Here is an 18,015-nt window from a genome sequence, read left to right as displayed (position 1 = left end):
TGAGTGCGTCTATCTAGCACTTTGATAAGACACACCAAACTTTAGCCTTATTGCACCAGGAGGCGCCTCTCTTTTGTCTTATTCCATAAGAAGAGACAAAGCTACAGAGGGTGTAGATCCCACTGCAAGAGGGAAGCCAAAGACCCCTCTGTAACATAAAAAAGGCTCCAGTATTATAAAAAGCACATAGTACTTGGAAAACCATATTCTATATATGTTCCATATATTGCATTAGGGCTTAGGGTCTTCAAGTGCTGTCTTTTAAGCAATATTTATTTAAAACCTTAGAACTAAATGAATAACCATAAGTAATTATTATGTCAGGGCAGGTATAGTTGTTCACAGATCAGGGGGTTAGTACCATAGAGTAAAGGTGAGTATACCTTGCATATAACATGGAGTTTTTGTAGTAGGAAAAAAAAATACTGTATCTAAAGTTAAAGATTAATATGTGAATAAAAAAAGTGAATATATTGCCTGGGCTGTAATTCACATTTTCTGAATGTAAAAATGTTTCATACTATATTATGGGTGCCGTCTGAACTGTTTTTAACAGCATTTAGTGATATGCTTTACAGCAGGCTCCATAGACATCCCTTTACAGCAGCCTTTTTTTCATCACAGACAGAACAGGAAGTCTCAGCTTGGTTTTAGGCCTAGTGGTCATAATGAAAACTGCAAGAGTTCTTGATTATTTCCCATTAATGTGCATGACTTGCCCAGAGATAGCTAGGCCTTCTTTACCATAAGAGCAGTAAATCTGTGGACTACTCCACCTTGCAAAAACATTGGGGGGCATTAAAACAGGCTTAGATAAACTCCTGTTTTATGATGATTAATAACGTTGTTTTGCATTGTGCATTTGCATGTTTGCATTGTGGGAACATAGCTTAAAGAGGATGTACCACCCGGTACATCCTCTTTAACCTGAACCCACGGATCGATCGGCGCCGGCATGGGGAAGCCGGTGCCGTGGTCCGTTTTTCGGACCGAGGCCCGGTTCCCGTGCACGGCGCCGTTCGATCCAGCGGTACCGGCCGGTGCTGAAGCACTGGAGGTCGGCCAGCCTGCCCCCAGTGGGAGGGAATTCCCTCCCCTGTATGACGCGGCTCCATTCATTCTAAGCGAGCCGCGTCATACAGGGGAGGGAATTCCCTCCCACTGGGGGCGGCCCGGCCGACCTCCAGTGCTTCAGCACCGGCCGGTACCGCTGGATTGAACGGCGCCGTGCACGGAAACCGGGCGGCGGGCCAAAAAACGGACCGCGGCACCGGCTTCCCCGTGCCGGCGCCGATCGATCAGTGGGTTCAGGTGGTACATCCTCTTTAAAACTATTAAATACAAGGCAACAAAATCTTTTAATTTGCTTTTATTACCATACTTTTAGGGCATCAATATAAACCAAATGAGGCTTCATTTTGTCAACATCTAGTGAAAGATAAAGAGGAGAAATAAAAAGACACTTCCAAATATTTAGAATAATCACAAAAAAATTTAAAAATATTGTTATTTTGTTAGACATATCCTGTTTTGCCAGTGGGCATACACTGTAACATTTCATAGTGTACCTGAATTATATGAGCAGATCTCTCCTTAAATAAAATTATTTTAGCGGTTCTTTTTTTTTTTTATCATAAAGCAATATCTTTAAAATAACTTGGGGCTAAAGTGGCAAAATTAGTGCATAAGCAAACAGTCATATATACAAATGCCGTTATATGGCCAATGACTTTTATTGAACAAAAAAAAAATGTTTTGTATAGTTGTCCTGAAAATTATTGTTGATTATGTTTAAGAATACTGCTAAGCAATGGTGTAGAACTGTATACTACTTAAACATATGCCAAAATCCATTCTGCTGGCATGTGTTTTTGTAATAATAGTCTACCAGTATGTTAGATATATAGGTTAGAAGTGTTTCTCAGTACATATACAGAACATGTAATTGTATAGTATATTTCACCACATATTTGCACATTGCCCCCTTCGCAATGATAGGTCGATAAACTCAATGAAGCCTGGAGTTTCCATTGTAATCATTTAACCTGTCAAACTCTTACACTCTTAGGCTATGTGATTACTACAGAACTTACGTAGTGCTCCCGTCTATGGAATCCCATACACATAGTATACACTCCGGCCAGGTTCCCTAAGCGGCGCTGCAAAAAACTGCATTGCCGGTATGATCTTTCATACTGGCTGTTCCGTGACCCAGCCTGGTCACACAACGGCCGGTATCTTACACCATGTGAACATGGCCTTAAAGCGCAGAACTCACTAGGAAACGGCACAAAAAGATTAACAGCTTCCAAGCAACCAGCGAGAGTGACAAATACTACATCTGTAATTAGTTATGTAGAATAGACATTGTCACCTTCCATACAGCAGAAAATATGGGAAACACAGGCATAGCTATAGAGATGCAGAGGTAGCAGTTACATCTGGATCCTGGACTCTCAGCCATGTGAAAAATACAAGATCTATTAAAGAAGCAGTTCACTTTTTTTTTTTGGGCCCCCCCGGTAGCCTGTGGCATGTATACTTACAGAAGATGATCGGTGTCCCGCGGCGTAGCTCCGGTCCCGTCCCGCGGTGCCGTTCAAATCCGGCGCGCGCTCACTTCCGCCGGCTTCTGTCAGTCCTCTGCTCTGTCCTGTCATTATGTGCCGGAAGTCACTCGCTTCCATGCATTCTCTATGGAAGCGCGTGACTTCCGGCGTTCAAATTACAAGGCCGAGAAGAGCAGTCACAGTGAAAGTGAGCGCGCGCCGGATTTGTACGGCACCGCGGGACGGGACCGGAGCTACGCCGCGGGACACCGATCATCTTCTTTAAGTATACATGCCACAGGCTACCGGAGGGGGGCCCAAAAAAAAAAAAAGTGAACTGCTTCTTTAATGTCTCTTGGTTGGTCCAGGGCCCAGGAACTGAAACTTAAAGGGGTTTGCTCACAAAGCCTAAACATGGCTTTTAGGGCACTTTTAGCCTGTTTTTAATAACCAGAGACAGTCAGGAAGCTGTAAAGACAGCCGAGACAGCTGTCTGACAATTACGTAATTCTTATTAACATTAATGGGAGTTGCATTAATGGCGTAGCCCCAAGAACTACACTGCTTATGCAACTCTGCATAGAACTGCATAGAACAGCCCTCTTTTCAAATTCCTGTCCATGTGTGGTCACTGCGAAAAGGCTGGAGGGGGCTTAGAAGCTATGTTAAAGGGGTTGTCCAGCAAAAATCTTTTTCTTTTTAAATCAACTGATATCAGAAAGTTATACAAATTTGTAATTTACTTCTATTAAAAAATCTAATGTCTTCCCATACTTATTAGTTCCTATATGTCCTGCAGGAAATGTTGTTTTATTTTCAGTCTGACACATTGCTCTCTGCTGACATCTCTGGCCGAGACAGGAACTGTCCAGAGCAGGAGAGGTTTTCTATGGAGACAGAGTTCCTGTCTCGGCCAGAGATGTCAGCAGAGAGCACTGTGTCAGACTGAAAATAAAACAACAGGACATGCATGACATATAGGAGCTAATAAGTATGGGGAGACTTGCGATTTCTTTTAATAGAAGTAAATTACAAATCTGTATAACTTTTTCATATCAGTTGATTTGAAAGAAAAAGATTTTCACTTGACAACCCCTTTAAGGCTTCAGAAGCAAATCCCTTTAAACCTGTACTGGTAGCACTAGAACAAAAGAATTTCAGCATTCAGTTAGGCTGGGTTCACACTGCATTTTTGTAATCCGTTTTTTCATCTGTTTTTTGCAAAAAAAAATAGATGAAAAAAACGGATGCTTTTTTGTGCATCCGTTTCGATCCGTTTTTCCATTGAAATGGATCCGTTTTTTTGACGGACACAAAAACGTAGCTGACACTACTTTTGTGTCCGTTAAAAAAAACGGATCCGTTTTGAGCCGTTTTTTTTTACAATGGAAGTCAATAGAAAAACGGATCAAAATGGATGCACACTAATGCATCCGTTTTTTCCATCCGTTTTTCATCTGCTTTTTGCAAAAAACGGATTGCAAAAACAGATTGCAAAAACGCAGTGTGAACCTAGCCTTATAGTGAAATCATCAGCCAGGTTGGCTGCAATGGGCAGTTTACACCAGTTTCTATTTTACACATTTGGATAATTCGTGGAGTTTTTACTTTGAGTTGGTGTAGGGGACCAGCAGGAAAGAGATATTGGAACAAATTTACCATAGGATATAAAATAGAAACTGGTGTAAACAGCCCAGAGACACCAATTATAGCTCAGATTTCAGCTGTTGTAAAGTGAAACCAGAGCTGTGATTGGTTGCTTAGGGCAGTTTCTATTTTACACCCTATGATAAATCTGGACCTATCTCTCTAGCACGTTGCCAACTGTGTAGATTCTATTTTCACCTATAAAGGAAATATATCTTTTAAAATAAATGGATATGGAGAAAATATAAACTGTATTTTAAAAAGACATTATGGCGCCGATTTATCAAACTGCCTAAAAGCAAAACCCATGGCAGCCAATCACAGCTCAGCTTTTATGTTACTAGAGCTAAAATATAAAAGCTGAGCTCTGATTGGTTGCTATGGGCAAGACAAGTCAAAATGGCCAATCCTTTTTTTCCTGGCCTGTGATGAATGAATGTTGGCTGAACATCTCATACACAATAAATGGTTATTGTCTCCCTCAGAAATGAATGGGTTCACCCGTTTGTCTAAAACGTGTAGCCACCTCAGAAAAGCTGTTTGCTTCTATTCCTGAAGTGACTATATAATAACGCAGTGACTTGTTATTTAAAGGCTATGGGCAACTTTAGAAATGCCAAAATCATCTTCACATGTTAGTAGTTATCATAAATATGTTGCACTAAGTTTGATTCTGTATGTGATTCTCCTTTGTAAGCTGTCTTTTATGTGCCCTCCTCCATATCTACAGCCTTTGTGGGCTGCTCTCCAGGTATGCCCTCCTCTCTATCCACACTTTGAACTGTTGTGCACAACCCCCAGTCCTACTGCTATGCCTAAGGCTATGTTCCCCATACGTTGTTTTTCAGTAAAAAAAAAATGCATTGGAATCAGCGTCCGTTCTTTACTGCAGGGGCGGCATTGTACTGAAGTCAATGCAATGACGCCCACCGTGTTCACACAGCGGTATGTTAAAATAATGTACCTGCCTATTGTTTCCGGATGCTGTTCAGTGAACAGCATCCAGAAATAACAGCTGTTCATGCAATGTAATGTGCAGCGGACGCACATTATATTGAAGTGAATGGCTAATTGATTTGCGGGCACAACTGATGGTACCTTCACACCCGACGGTACCTGCACACCTGATGGTGCCCGCAAATCAATAGTAAAAAAAAAAAAAGAATGTTCCTGCAGCAGATACAGCAACGGATGCTGTTAAACATAGTGTGAACATAGCCTAATATTGGGAAAAAAGGAAGCATAGCTAAAAAAAATTGAAAACTTAATATTCTGAATAATAGAAAAAAAATCAGTGCAAATGTGTCCATAGGCTTTTTATTATACAGATTTTTTTAAAATTTGTCTATTAACAAAGAAAATCTAGAAATATTACTGTTTTCACATTGGCCAATATATTAGTCATATAAGCTGACATCTCCCATACTCTGTGCCTTGTTAGCTTTGCTGGACCCATAGGCACATGGCACAGTAGCAGGAGTATATACCATATATACCAAGACTCTATGCATGTCACCTGGTCTCTTGGAAAGGGGCTTTACTCAATCACTTTCCTGTAAAAATAATCTACAACATTTCATTGTCATTCGTCTTCAATCTATATCAGCTGCCATAAGGGCACACATGCAGACCCTGCTGTACTGACCGTACAAGAAGAAAGTGTGTGTGCCTCAATTATTGTCCGCCCCAGGGAAGTTTTTATAAATAAAAAAAAAATAGCTACAGCTAGGATCACACAAGTTTTTCCATCAATTTGTTTCCATTTCAGCACATTATATGTTAACATATAAAAACCACATTGTTGTGTGTGTCATATAAAAATGGATCCTTTTTAATCTGTTTTTTTTTTTTTTGTAATGTAAGTCAATGGGAAACAGCTGGCATACAGCAACATCCGTTTTCACCATCTGTTTTTGCATTCGTTTTCTTTTTCTTTTAGGGTGCCTTCACTACCGTATCGCAGTAGAAAATTTGACAATGCGTATTTAATGCGGTGTTCATTCATTTAGTTAAATCCGCTGCAGATCCGCAGCGGATTTTCTACTGCGATACGGTAGGTGTGAAGGCACCCTTAATGTATATGTTAAATGGAAAGGAAATAGGCAGTGTGAACCTAGCCTTATAGCACAACATTATAAAACAAAAACATTATTTTCCTATCTATGTACATAAAATAAAATGAATATGTGACAAATTTCCTTTTAAAACTTTAAAAGATGGACCCCAGTAGGGACAATAACATATTCTACCAAACTTTTCTTCCTAAAATGATGAGAAATGGGGTTTTACTTATATAATGATCCATGCCCTTTAAGTGTTGACACCTACATGCAGTAGGAAGCCAATGCTAGAGCCCATTGAGATTCATAACAATATGCAGAGCAGGTGGGAAATAGAGATGTTATTGTTCTGTAGTTATAGCCCTTAACACTGGCTGAGGGCAGAAGCCATTGACATCTACTGCTGCTGCCTCAGAAATCTGCAGCATAAGGCTATGTTCCCACTTTGTAAGACACCGGCCGTTCCGTGACCCGGCCAGGTCACGGAACAGCCCCTGTCTTAGAAGATCATTCCGGCCAGTACTGTAGTACCAGCTGGATGATCTGTACTGCCGCTGAATTCGGATGCGGATGCATCTGTGAGCACCCACATCCGAATTCCCCGCTGCATACAATGGAGCATGTGGCCGGAGCCGCACGCTCCGTTGTGTGAATTGATTGGTTTTCTGCGGCCGCTATTCATTGAATGTCATGTCAGTTTCTTGTGGCGCCGCTAGGGATCCCGGCCGCAGTGTATACTACAGTATGTGTACACTCCGGCTGGGATTCCTTAGAAGGTACCACTACGTAAGTTCTGTAGTAATCATGGCCATTGTTACAATGGCCGTGATTATTACTAAACTTACGCAGTGGGAACATGGCCTAAGGCCGCATTCATACATTCCATAGGCTGTGCATAGCTGCAGACCCATAGGTATGGACAGCCTACAGAAGTGCATCTAAGGGCATTTAAATGTCCCGCAATGCTCGGACCTATTCAAAAGAGAACTGTAATATAACTGCCCTTGTGGCACAATTCATGGCCCTGTAACATATAGGGAATGTTTCAATGGGGCCATTTAAATAAATTGGTCCATTATTCTGCAGGTCTACAGTTGTGGGTGCACTATGGAACTTGTGAATGGTGGCCTTAGTTGTTTTCCCTTGTGGGACAGGAGCAAAATAGATGTAAAACCCTCTATCTCAGTACAAAAAAGTGAGGTGAAAGAACCACAGTGGTGAATCTTATAAATTATAAAATTTAGGCGAGAGTTTCTGCTTTAATAACAGAAGCGCCTCAGTTGTCTAGGTAAGCGGTCCTTGCAGCATTGCTATTCACATGCAATCGATGTTAAAGTAACGCTATTACCAGGGCTCACAGTGCTTAACAGGAGAAATTTCAATGGTGTTCATTGAATCAGCCTGTGCAATAAAAGTACTTTATGTATTCAAATTAAATGTAATCAAATGCTTAATGTAAATGTAACTTAGATGCTAGAGAAATACATTATGAGCAATTCTTCAAGATGCTATTATTATTCTATTAGCTGTTATTATATTATTTGCTTCAGGTAAAAGTGACCGCAATTTGTGTGTAAGATCTGAGGAAAATCCAGCGTCTCACCCCTATTTTGTAATTTCCATTAACAGAATTCAGTGCCTTAGGTATGGACATTGGTAGGTAGTCACAGTGCTCAGAGTCCTATATAGACAGTGATCCAGTTGGTTGACTAGCAGAGGAGCTTGATGTTACCCATTGTCACCCAGCATCCAGCCCCATTAGCCAACCATACATTCACTCTTCAGCAAAACCACTGATGGCTATTCTCTATTATCAAAATGGTCCCTTCTTGTCAAATGAGATACACCAGTTTTAATATTATAAGTCGGTTGCTCATAATGCATTTTGTAGCCCTGCTCCAAAGCAAATGTTCACTTCAATCTGAAATCACATAAGTTGCCAATTTACAGTCATAATAAAGAGAGAATCATCCCAAAGCTTGGACATACTCTTGCTAAGCTGATTCTAATATCACAGATATAGGTATTTCTGCAACACTATAAACAGTCTAGTATTACAGTTAAAAAATACCTAAGGAGTCATGTATTACTTTGTATGGTACGAAATGGGAACCAAATTCTTTGGTCAGACTTTGCCCATTTGGCATATTCTGTCGCCAATACTAGTACAGCAGAAAACAGCCATATTTCTATTCCTCTTTACATATGTACAGCATCTAAATGGACATATTTTCTTTGTAACAATACCAACAGACTCTGAAAAAGTGGTTTATATCCGACTTCAACATTGTTTTATGGAAGAGTGAGGAGTTAAAAAAAAAGATTTAAAATGCCAAACGTTTTCTCTATAAGGGCCCATATACCCAAAGCCATGGCTTAGTACATGCTCCAGTGTTGCACCCTGGGGTCCTAAAGAGGTTTTTTGGACAAAATAGACTAAGATATCAACAGCCAGTGTCAGACTGGCCCAGCAGAGGACCAAAGGATCCTCTGGTGGCCCTCAGTTTTAGAACCTGCACAAACACTGACTGACATGTTGTTTCTCACTGGTTCTTCATTGGTGGGCTCCCGTGATCATTTCCTCTGGTGGGCCCTAGTTACCCATACCAACACTGTCCACAGCATAGGTAATCAGTCACGCATCGGCAGGGTTCTCTATTGATTGTATAGTGATGGCCATGTATAACTGCAGCTTAGGTCCTGTTGAAGTGAATAAGAGCTGAGCTGCATTATAGGAGACTGTAGTGCAGCACCGGACAAATGATCAGTAGAGATGAGCGAACCAGGTTCGGGTTCAAGTCCATCTGAACCCGGACGATCTGCATTTGATTAGCAGGGGCTGCTGAAGTTGGATAGAGCTCTAAGGTTGTCTGGAAAACATGGATACAGCCAATGACTATATCCATGTTTTCCACATAGCCTTAGGGCTTTGTCCAAGTTCAGCAGCCACCGCTAATCAAATGCCGAACGATTGGGTTCGGATGGACTCGAGGTTCGCTCATCTCTAGTCTAATTGTTGGCAACCTGCCATTCAGTGTCGATAGCTCATCAATTCATTTTGCCTGGAAAACCTCTTTGATGTGGGCCATATTGTACAGCCACGCAGCTGTGATTTCATATGATGATAATATTGTGCAATGCTCCATCATATGCTATGTCACAGAGACATCCTTAATGCTTCCAGGAGAGATATACCTCTGTCAGGTTGGCATCACGCATACAATTATTGGAAAGTGTCCTCTGCAGTTTTTGAAGATGTTTTTTAAGCCAAAGCCAGAATAAAATCTGCAGGAAGAAGTAGCTCTTCCTTCATATTTTCCTTTTAAATCTACTTCTGCTTTGGCTCAAGAAATGAGTCCAAAATTCTCAAAAATTGCAACATGTTTCCAAAAAAACTTTACATATGAAAACTCCTAAGTATGCAGCTGTACTGTAATGGGGCCACACACATATTACTGCATGACGCACCATATAGTAATATAAGGCTCCACTGGGGCTCTGGGTGCTACCATACAGGTTTCCTCTGTGTGCATGGACCCAGACAAAAATCTATGAATTAGGAAATGTTGACACTTTAAAAGATTGGAATTAAAATTAGATCTTTCCAAAAACCTATTTTGTCTTTCACCAGGCACACAGCTCCTCCTGGTGGCAGAAACTTGATTAATTTCTATTAAGTTAAAACAAAGAATGGCTAGGAATGAAACTCATCATAAGACACACCAGCGCCTTCCTAGGGCTGGTGATTCTAAGGTCAGGAAAGTTTGGCAATTCAGCTGTCAAAGAATAATGTCTTGCATGTCTTTGGCAAGGTATAGATAAAAATGAGCACATCTTTATGGCAGACGAGAAGAGCAACTAATTCTAACACAGCATCTAAGAAAGAAATTCTACCCGTTATCCACTTACCAAATAAATAGTGATAAATAGCCACAATAAACATAGCCCATAACAATAATACAACATTTCTTGCAGGAGAACTGAAGTCTTGTGCTGTAGTCATCCATGGTGAGTAGTAATATAACATTCTTCACTTCGGGGATAACTCAATTTCAGTATTTCAATTTCCTTGCGATTTAAGTAAAATACATCTTAATACCTCCCATCTCCACATTTATTGTAGCAAGTTATGATAGAAGCCTAAAATATACTGATGAAAGTTCCAGAGCTTGAACTTATTTTTACCACTGTATGAGACCATAGAGCTATACAGTAGCAATGCTGAGTGATTATATTTAGGCATATTTTAGGCCCATGTCCAGATGCAATGGGTTCTGATCCGATCGGTGGTTGTTATGCAGACGCTGAAATATCATACACTTTTTTCTGTTTCATTCTGTTCTTGAACCTGAGATGTTCTTTCTTGCGCACCCTCTTGTTGAGTTGTTATTGAACTCCCAGAACTACTCCCTGTTGGAGGAAGTAACTGTGCAGACTGCAGGACTGCCTCGGAGTGCTCTCTTGCTTTCATTCGGAGAGCTGCCACACTTGCCGTACGGTGACTCTGGCAGCTGTAAGGAGGGAGAAAAGAAAGTGCCAGAGGGTCGGACACACAGCAGGAACACAGGGGACTACCTGGAAGACAAAATGTAGTTCATGTTACTAAATATTAAGTCAGCATTAAACAGGCAAAAAATGTTGATTGCATTATGTCCACTCAAGCACATGCTTCGAAAGTGTGAAAACTTCACAACAATATACCTTTCATTGTTTCAACCTGTATAGAGGTCATTGTCAAGTATGCCTGACAAAGACCGCTATATAGGTTGAAATGTTGCAGAATATGTTGCTGGGCTTTTTTTGACAAATCGCCAAGTGGTTGCTGTTACTTCTTTGATGACTTGAAAAAAATCAACCCCAGAACCAATAATCGAATCTCATACCTGACCTGAACTGCATTTCTTTATAGTTCCTGCTGGACTATCTTTAGGACCGCCACAAGCTTAGGGAATTTGAAAATGCTTAGACTAACTCTTTTAAATTCAATCATGTAATAACATAGTAACATAGTTAATAAGGTTGAAAGAAGACAAGAGTCCATCAGGTTCAACCTAGGGAAACCCTACTGTGTTGATCCAGAAGAAGGCAAAAACCCCTATGAGGCAGATGACAATTGCCCCATCACAGGGAGAAAATTCCTTCCCGACTCCAATGGTGACCAGAATAATCCCTGGATAATTGTATCACCAGAAATCTAATGCCCATAACTTGTAATATTATACTTTATAAGAAGAGCATGCAGGCCTCCCTTCAACTTATTTAATGAATTACCAAAGTCACAGAATCTTTCGTGCAATGTAATAATTTGGTGATGTACGTGGAGAGTAAGCACTAATTGTGTGTTATTCAAAGGGGCACAGTGGTACCTCGATTTTTTAAAGCTTCCAAATGTGAACAATTGTTTAGTAGAACAAAAAAGATATGTTCAGTTGCTCCGTATTCACACAAGGGCAGGTCCTGTCAGCGTGTGTTGTTTCACTTTCTGCTTGCCTGCCCTTCCTCCTTTTATCCAGACTCCTCCTATCTCCCTCTAGTGTCTCACCACCCCCTTTAAGTGTGGCTTACATGTTATCTTTGCAGGTGTGGATCGTGAGCAGCATTGGACCAATCAACCTGGTGAGTTTAGCACTAGAGGCAGTTTCACTGTACTGTACTGTACATATATGTTGCTAGAGTGCAGTATACTAGCATAGAAAAGTACAGTGAGTGCACCACCATCTCCCATAGTGCTGAGGTGGGGGTTCATCATAAAGGATAAGTGAGGAGCTTGTGCACTATTGGCCTAATACAATAGATTACAGAAATGTATGTATTATATTGTTTGTTTTTATATGCACTGTACAGTACAGTACTCCTGGCAGCATAAATCCAGTGATAGTGCCCCTAGAATTGTGACCAGTCCAGCTATTTAGTTAACTATTGGTGGGTGCTGGAACTAAATAAACACATTTACATAATTTCCTATGGGTTATCAAACATCCTTCCAGAACGGATTGTGTTTGAGAACAGTTATGGGTGTATATATGAATAACCATCTTTAAACCTTTTAATAGGGAAGGGGATTTTTTTTATTAATGGGGGACTTCTATGTTAACTACACTGATCTCTAATAGAGATCAATGTAGTACATTGATCTATAAGATCTATAAGCAGGGGCGGTCTTGGCATTTCTGGGGCCCCAAGCGAAGTTATGTCTGGGCCCCCCCCTCGACACGCATTCCAAAACAATAGACCGCTGTGTGTTGCCCCCAGTAGCATATACCCCTTGTACGCTACCGCCAGTAATATATGCTCCTTGTGTGCTGCCCCCAATAGTATACACCCCTTGTGTCCTGCCCCCAGTAGTATATACCCCTTGTTTGCTTCCCCAAGTAGTATATAGACCCCTGTGTTTTCCCCCAGTAATATATAGCCCCCCCGTGTGCTCCCCCAGAAGTATATAGACCTCCTGTGTGCTGCCCCAGTTGTATATAGACCCGCTGTGTGCTGCCCCCAGTTGTATATACCCCCTGTGTGCTCCCCCACTAGTATATAGGCCCCCTGTGTGCTCCCTCAGGGGTATTTAACCACGCCTGTGTGCTCCCCCACTTGGATATAGACCTCCTGTGTGCTCCCCCACTTGGATATAGACCCCTGTGTGCTCCTCCAGTAGTATATAAACCCCCTGTGTGGTTCTCCCAGTAGTAAATAGACCCCCTGTGTGCCCCACCAGTATTATATAGACCCCTTGTGTGCTGCCCCAGTAGTATACAGACCCCTGTGTGCTCCCCCAGTTATATATAGACCACCTGTGTGCCTCACAAGTAGTATATAGACCCCCTGTATGTTCCCCCAGTAGTATATAGACCCCCTGTGTGCCACACCAGTAGTATATAGACCCCTGTGTGCTCCCCCAGTAGTATATAGACCCCTGTGTGCTCCCCCACTTGGATATAGACCTCCTGTGTGCTCTCCAAGTTGTATATAGACCCCATTCTGCTGTCCCAAGTAGTATATAGACCCCCTGTGTGCTGCCCCCAGTAGTATATAGACCCCTCTGTGAAGCCCCAGTAGTTTACAGCCCCCCTGTGTGCCCCCCCTGTTATATAGCCCCCCTGTGTGCTCCCTCCATTTACATAGACCCCCGATGTGCGCTCCCCCAGTTAAACAGACCCCTGTGTGCTCCCCCTCCCATATAGTATATAACACATTAAAACAAACATTTATACTCACCTGGGTCCGGGCGTCTCCTCTTCTCTTCACTCTTGTGGCCGTAGGAAGGGTTTTCCCTGCGATCACAAGAGGCCGCACTCCCCTTGTCCTGGCGCCGATGCTCCAGTGATGTCACTGGAGCGCCGGCACCACAAGGACAAAGCTGCCACTTGTGACCGCCCTGTCAGTGCTGCTGCATGTAACTGTGAGCGCTCATTACGAGTGTTCATAGTTACAGTTCAGATGGCAGCAGCGAGCGGGGCAGCGGCCCTGTCCAGCGGTCTTGAGCACAAGAGCGGGGCATGGGGGCCCCCCTGGATGTTGGGGGCCCCAAGCGATCGCTTGGGGTGCTTGGTGCCAAAGACCACCACTGTCTATAAGATCAGTGTTCCATTACTATGGGCTGCTGGAGCCCATAACAATGGTGTGCTGAGCCGGGATCAGCATCATTGCAGTGCTGCAATCACATTGAGGAGGTGGGGTGGGGTGAGGGGCGATCCATCCACTAGACCACCAGGTATGTGGATTTTAGGCCATTTAAATGCAACTGTCAGTTTTGACCATGCCCGGACAGATAATCTGGAGGAATGGGCAAATGCTCACTGGGCCGCCTAGATTATCAGTCGGAGGGCTGCCTTCCTCTCTGCCAGGGGGCTGTGTGCTATCTGGGGGCTACAAAGAGACCTACACTATGTGGGGGCTACAGCGGGAGCTATATTATGTGGGCACTATGGGAGGCTATACTATGTCAGGCTATACTATGTCAGGGCTATGTTTCCCTGTGTATTCATGGGAAATAATGAAAATCCAGCTGTGTAAATCTAGACCTGAAGCCTGCTGGCCTATGTAAAAGGGGCCCTAACAAAGTGTTATATGTTTGAAACGTGTCAGACTACTTAAACTTTTGTAATTCACCATCTAAAAGAGTTGTGGCACTGGGACAAGGCTGAGATTAGGACCAGGCTGAGATTAAGACCAGGCTGAGATTTAAAAGGTGATTGTGAGTTGTTGTGGTTTTTTTTTTGTTTGTTTTTTTTTGCACTGGGCAATAAGTTAAACAAACCCTTTAATGCAGTATATGAAGACTTTGCCACACCCAGTTAGGCCCAAGGTTTGTGCAAAATAGCTCAAGGGATGAATCTGTGAGTTCTACTTCAGGGTCAGTAATAAATTAGCTGCCTATAGGTCACTACAGAGGGGCCTGACTAGTCATACCTGCTTTTAAAGGGGTAATTCAACCCAAAAATTCATTCAAATAAACTGCTGCCAGAAAGTGCCAGAGAGTTGTAATTTACTTCTATTAAAAATCTCAAGTCTTCCAGTACTTATCAGCTGCTGTATGTCCTGCAGGAAGTGGCATATTCTTTTCAGTTTTGAGAGCAGGAGAGGTTTTCTATGGGGATTTACTCCTATTCTGGACATTTCCTGACATGGACAGAGTGTCAGACTGGAGAGAATGCACCACTTCCTGCAGGACATATAGCAGCTGATAAGTACTAGAAGGATTAAGATTTTTAAAAGAAGTAGATTATAAATCTCTTTCTGGCTCTAGCTGATTTGAAAGAAAAACTTTTTGGGTGATCTACCCCTTTAAAGGGGTTATCCAGCGCTACAAAAACATGGCAACCCCCCCCAGGGGCGCCGCAATCATGAGGCGACCTGAGTCGTCTGCCTCAGGCGGCGCCACCAGCTGTCTTCATGGGGGCGGCATTCAGTGGCAGATTATAATATGAGCGGTTCGGGCGGCCGCCCACATTATAATCCGCCACTGATCGTACCATGTACCGGAGTCCCCCCGCACCCGGACAGCATCTGTAATGAGATGCTGTGAGCAGGGGAGACTGTATTCATAAGCGCCGCGCTGTAATGAATCAGCCGCGCGGCGCTTATGAATACAGTCTCCCCCGCTCACAGCATCTCATTACAGATGCTGTCCGGGCGCGGGGGGACTCCGGTAAATGCATTCCACAGCCGTGAACCGTCAGGATCACGGAACGTGGGAATGCAGCCTTAGTCCCCCGGCTGATGTGCGGCTGCCGGAGGTGTCCCATCCTGTCTCCGGCAGCGCGCGCATCAGAGAGATCCCCGTGTGCCGGAAGTCACAGCCACAGGCACACGGGGAGCTCTCTGATGCGCGCGCTGCCGGGGACAGGACGGGACACCCCGGGCAGCCGCACATCAGCCGGGACCAGACCAGAGAGGCTCGACGGGGGAACGGATGGCAGGTGAGTTGTGTGCTGTTTTTTGTTTTTGTTTTATCTGCTGTGCAGGGGGGGGGGGAGAGGGGGACCATCTATAAGGGAGGGGGGGAAGGGGACCATCTATAAGGGAGGGGGGAAAGAGGGGGACGATCTATAAGGTAGGGGGGGAGGACCATCTATAAGGTAGGGGGAGAGGGAAGAGGGGGACCATCTATAGGGGGGGGAAGGGGACCATCTATAAGGGAGGGGGGAAAGAGGGGGACCATCTATAAGGGGGGGACCATCTATAAGAAGGGGGGAAAGAGGGGGACCATCTATAAGGGGGGACCATCTATAAGAAGGGGGGAAAGAGGGGGACCATCTATAAGGGAGGGGCGGGAGGGGGACTGTCTATAAGGGGGGGGGGGAAAAGGGGGACCATCTATAAGGGGGGGGGAAGAGGGGGACCATCTATAAGGGATGGGGAAAGAGGGGGACCATCTATAAGGGGGCATCTATAAGGGAGGGGGGAGAGGGGGACCATGTATAAGGGGGGGAGGGGGACCATCTATAAGGGAGAGGGGACCATCTATAAGGGAGGGGGAGAGGGGGACCATCTATAAGGGGGGGGAAGAGGGGGACCATCTATAAGGGGGGGGGGAGAGGGGGACCATCTATAAGGGGGGAAGAGAGGGAAGAGGGGGAACATCTATAAGGGGGGGGAGAGGGGGACCATCTATAAGGGGGGGAGAGAGAGGGAAGAGGGGGACCATCTATAAGGGGGGGAAGAGGGGGACCATCTATAAGGGAGGGGAAAGAGGGGGACCATCTATAAGGGAGGGGGGAGAGGGGGACCATCTATAAGGTAGGGGGGGAAGAGGGGGACCATCTATAAGGGAGGGGGAGAGGGAAGAGGGGGACCATCTATAGGGGGGGGGAAGGGGACCATCTATAAGGGAGGGGGGAAAGAGGGGGACCATCTATAAGGGGGGGCCATCTATAAGGGAGGGGGGAAAGAGGGCGACCATCTATAAGGGGGGGACCATCTATAAGGGAGGGGCGGGAGGGGGACTGTCTATAAGGGGGGGGGAAGAGGGGGACCATCTATAAGGGGGGGGAAGAGGGGGACCATCTATAAGGGAGGGGGAAAGAGGGGGACCATCTATAAGGGGGCATCTATAAGGGAGGGGGAGAGGGGGACTATCTATAAGGGAGAGGGGACCATCTATAAGGGGGGGGAAGAGGGGGACCATCTATAAGGGGGGGAGAGAGGGAAGAGGGGGACCATCTATAAGGGGGGGGGAGAGGGGGACCATCTATAAGGGGGGGAGAGAGGGAAGAGGGGGACCATCTATAAGGGGGGGGGGAAGAGGGGGACCATCTATAAGGGAGGGGAAAGAGGGGGACCATCTATAAGGGAGGGGGGAGAGGGGGACCATCTATAAGGGAAGGGGGAGAGGGGGACCATCTATAAGGGAGGGTGGAGAGGGGGACCATCTATAAGGGGGGGGGAGAGGGGGACCATCTATAAGGGGGGGGGGACCATCTATAAGGGGGGGAAGAGGGGGACCATCTATAAGGGGGGGAAGAGGGGGACCATCTATAAGGGGGGAAGAGGGGGACCATCTCCTAAAAGATCAGCACCCTCCTCTCCTGACATCCTCTGTGCTGCTGTGACCTCTCCTAAAAGATCAGCACCCTCCTCTCCTGACATCCTCTGTGCTGCTGGGACTTCTCCTATAGGATTAGCACCCTCCTCTCCTGACATCCTCTGTGCTGCTGGGACCTCTCCTATAGGATTAGCACCCTCATCTCCTGACATCCTCTGTGCTGCTGGGACCTCTCCTATAGGATTAGCCCCCTCCTCTCCTGACATCCTCTGTGCTGCTGGGACCTCTCCTATAGGATTAGCCCCCTCCTCTCCTGACATCCTCTGTGCTGCTGGGACCTCTCCTATAAAGTCAGCCCCCTCCTCTCCTGACATCCTCTGTGCAGAAAGGGACCAAACATTATGTTTATTGGGGACAGCAGTGGGGGGGGGGGCAGTAGTGGATTATAATGTGGGCGGATTGACGGGGGGGGGGGGCGTCATTCTATAGTTCGCCTCGGGCAGCAGAGAGGCTAGAATCACCCCTGACCCCCCCCCCCCCCCTCTCTTGTCTCCAGATTGGGTGGGCTTTGGAACTCAGTTCTATTGAAGTAAATGGAGCTTAATTACAAACCGCACCTGAACTGGAGACAAGAGAGTTTTTGTAGCACTGGATAACCCCTTTAATCTGTGCTCTGACTACAAAAGGCTGGGTAAGATTTATGGGGAATATGTTCGCCATAGCAATTTTCTACATATATTATGTCATCAGGGACTCTCTATAGAGCTCAATGACTTCT

The 18,015-nt window shown here is 44.7% G+C and overlaps 1 protein-coding gene across 6 annotated transcripts in view; it reads right to left on the bottom strand.

Annotated features, from left to right (window-relative positions):
* Nucleotides 1–9,194: 9,194 nt before the first annotated feature.
* Nucleotides 9,195–18,015, bottom strand: part of DRGX (dorsal root ganglia homeobox) — a 46,416-nt gene continuing 37,595 nt past the window's right edge. For all 6 annotated transcript variants that reach the window (XM_069979256.1, XM_069979257.1, XM_069979258.1 and 3 more), the window contains one exon: nt 9,195–10,831. In XM_069979256.1, the coding sequence (XP_069835357.1) occupies nt 10,569–10,831 (263 nt within the window). In that variant the 3' untranslated portion in view covers nt 9,195–10,568. The remainder of the gene's footprint in view (nt 10,832–18,015) is intronic.

Source organism: Dendropsophus ebraccatus, chromosome 8 (genome assembly GCF_027789765.1).
Source record: "Dendropsophus ebraccatus isolate aDenEbr1 chromosome 8, aDenEbr1.pat, whole genome shotgun sequence".
NCBI lineage: Eukaryota > Metazoa > Chordata > Amphibia > Anura > Hylidae > Dendropsophus > Dendropsophus ebraccatus.
This window is presented reverse-complemented; position numbering and strand designations above follow the sequence as displayed.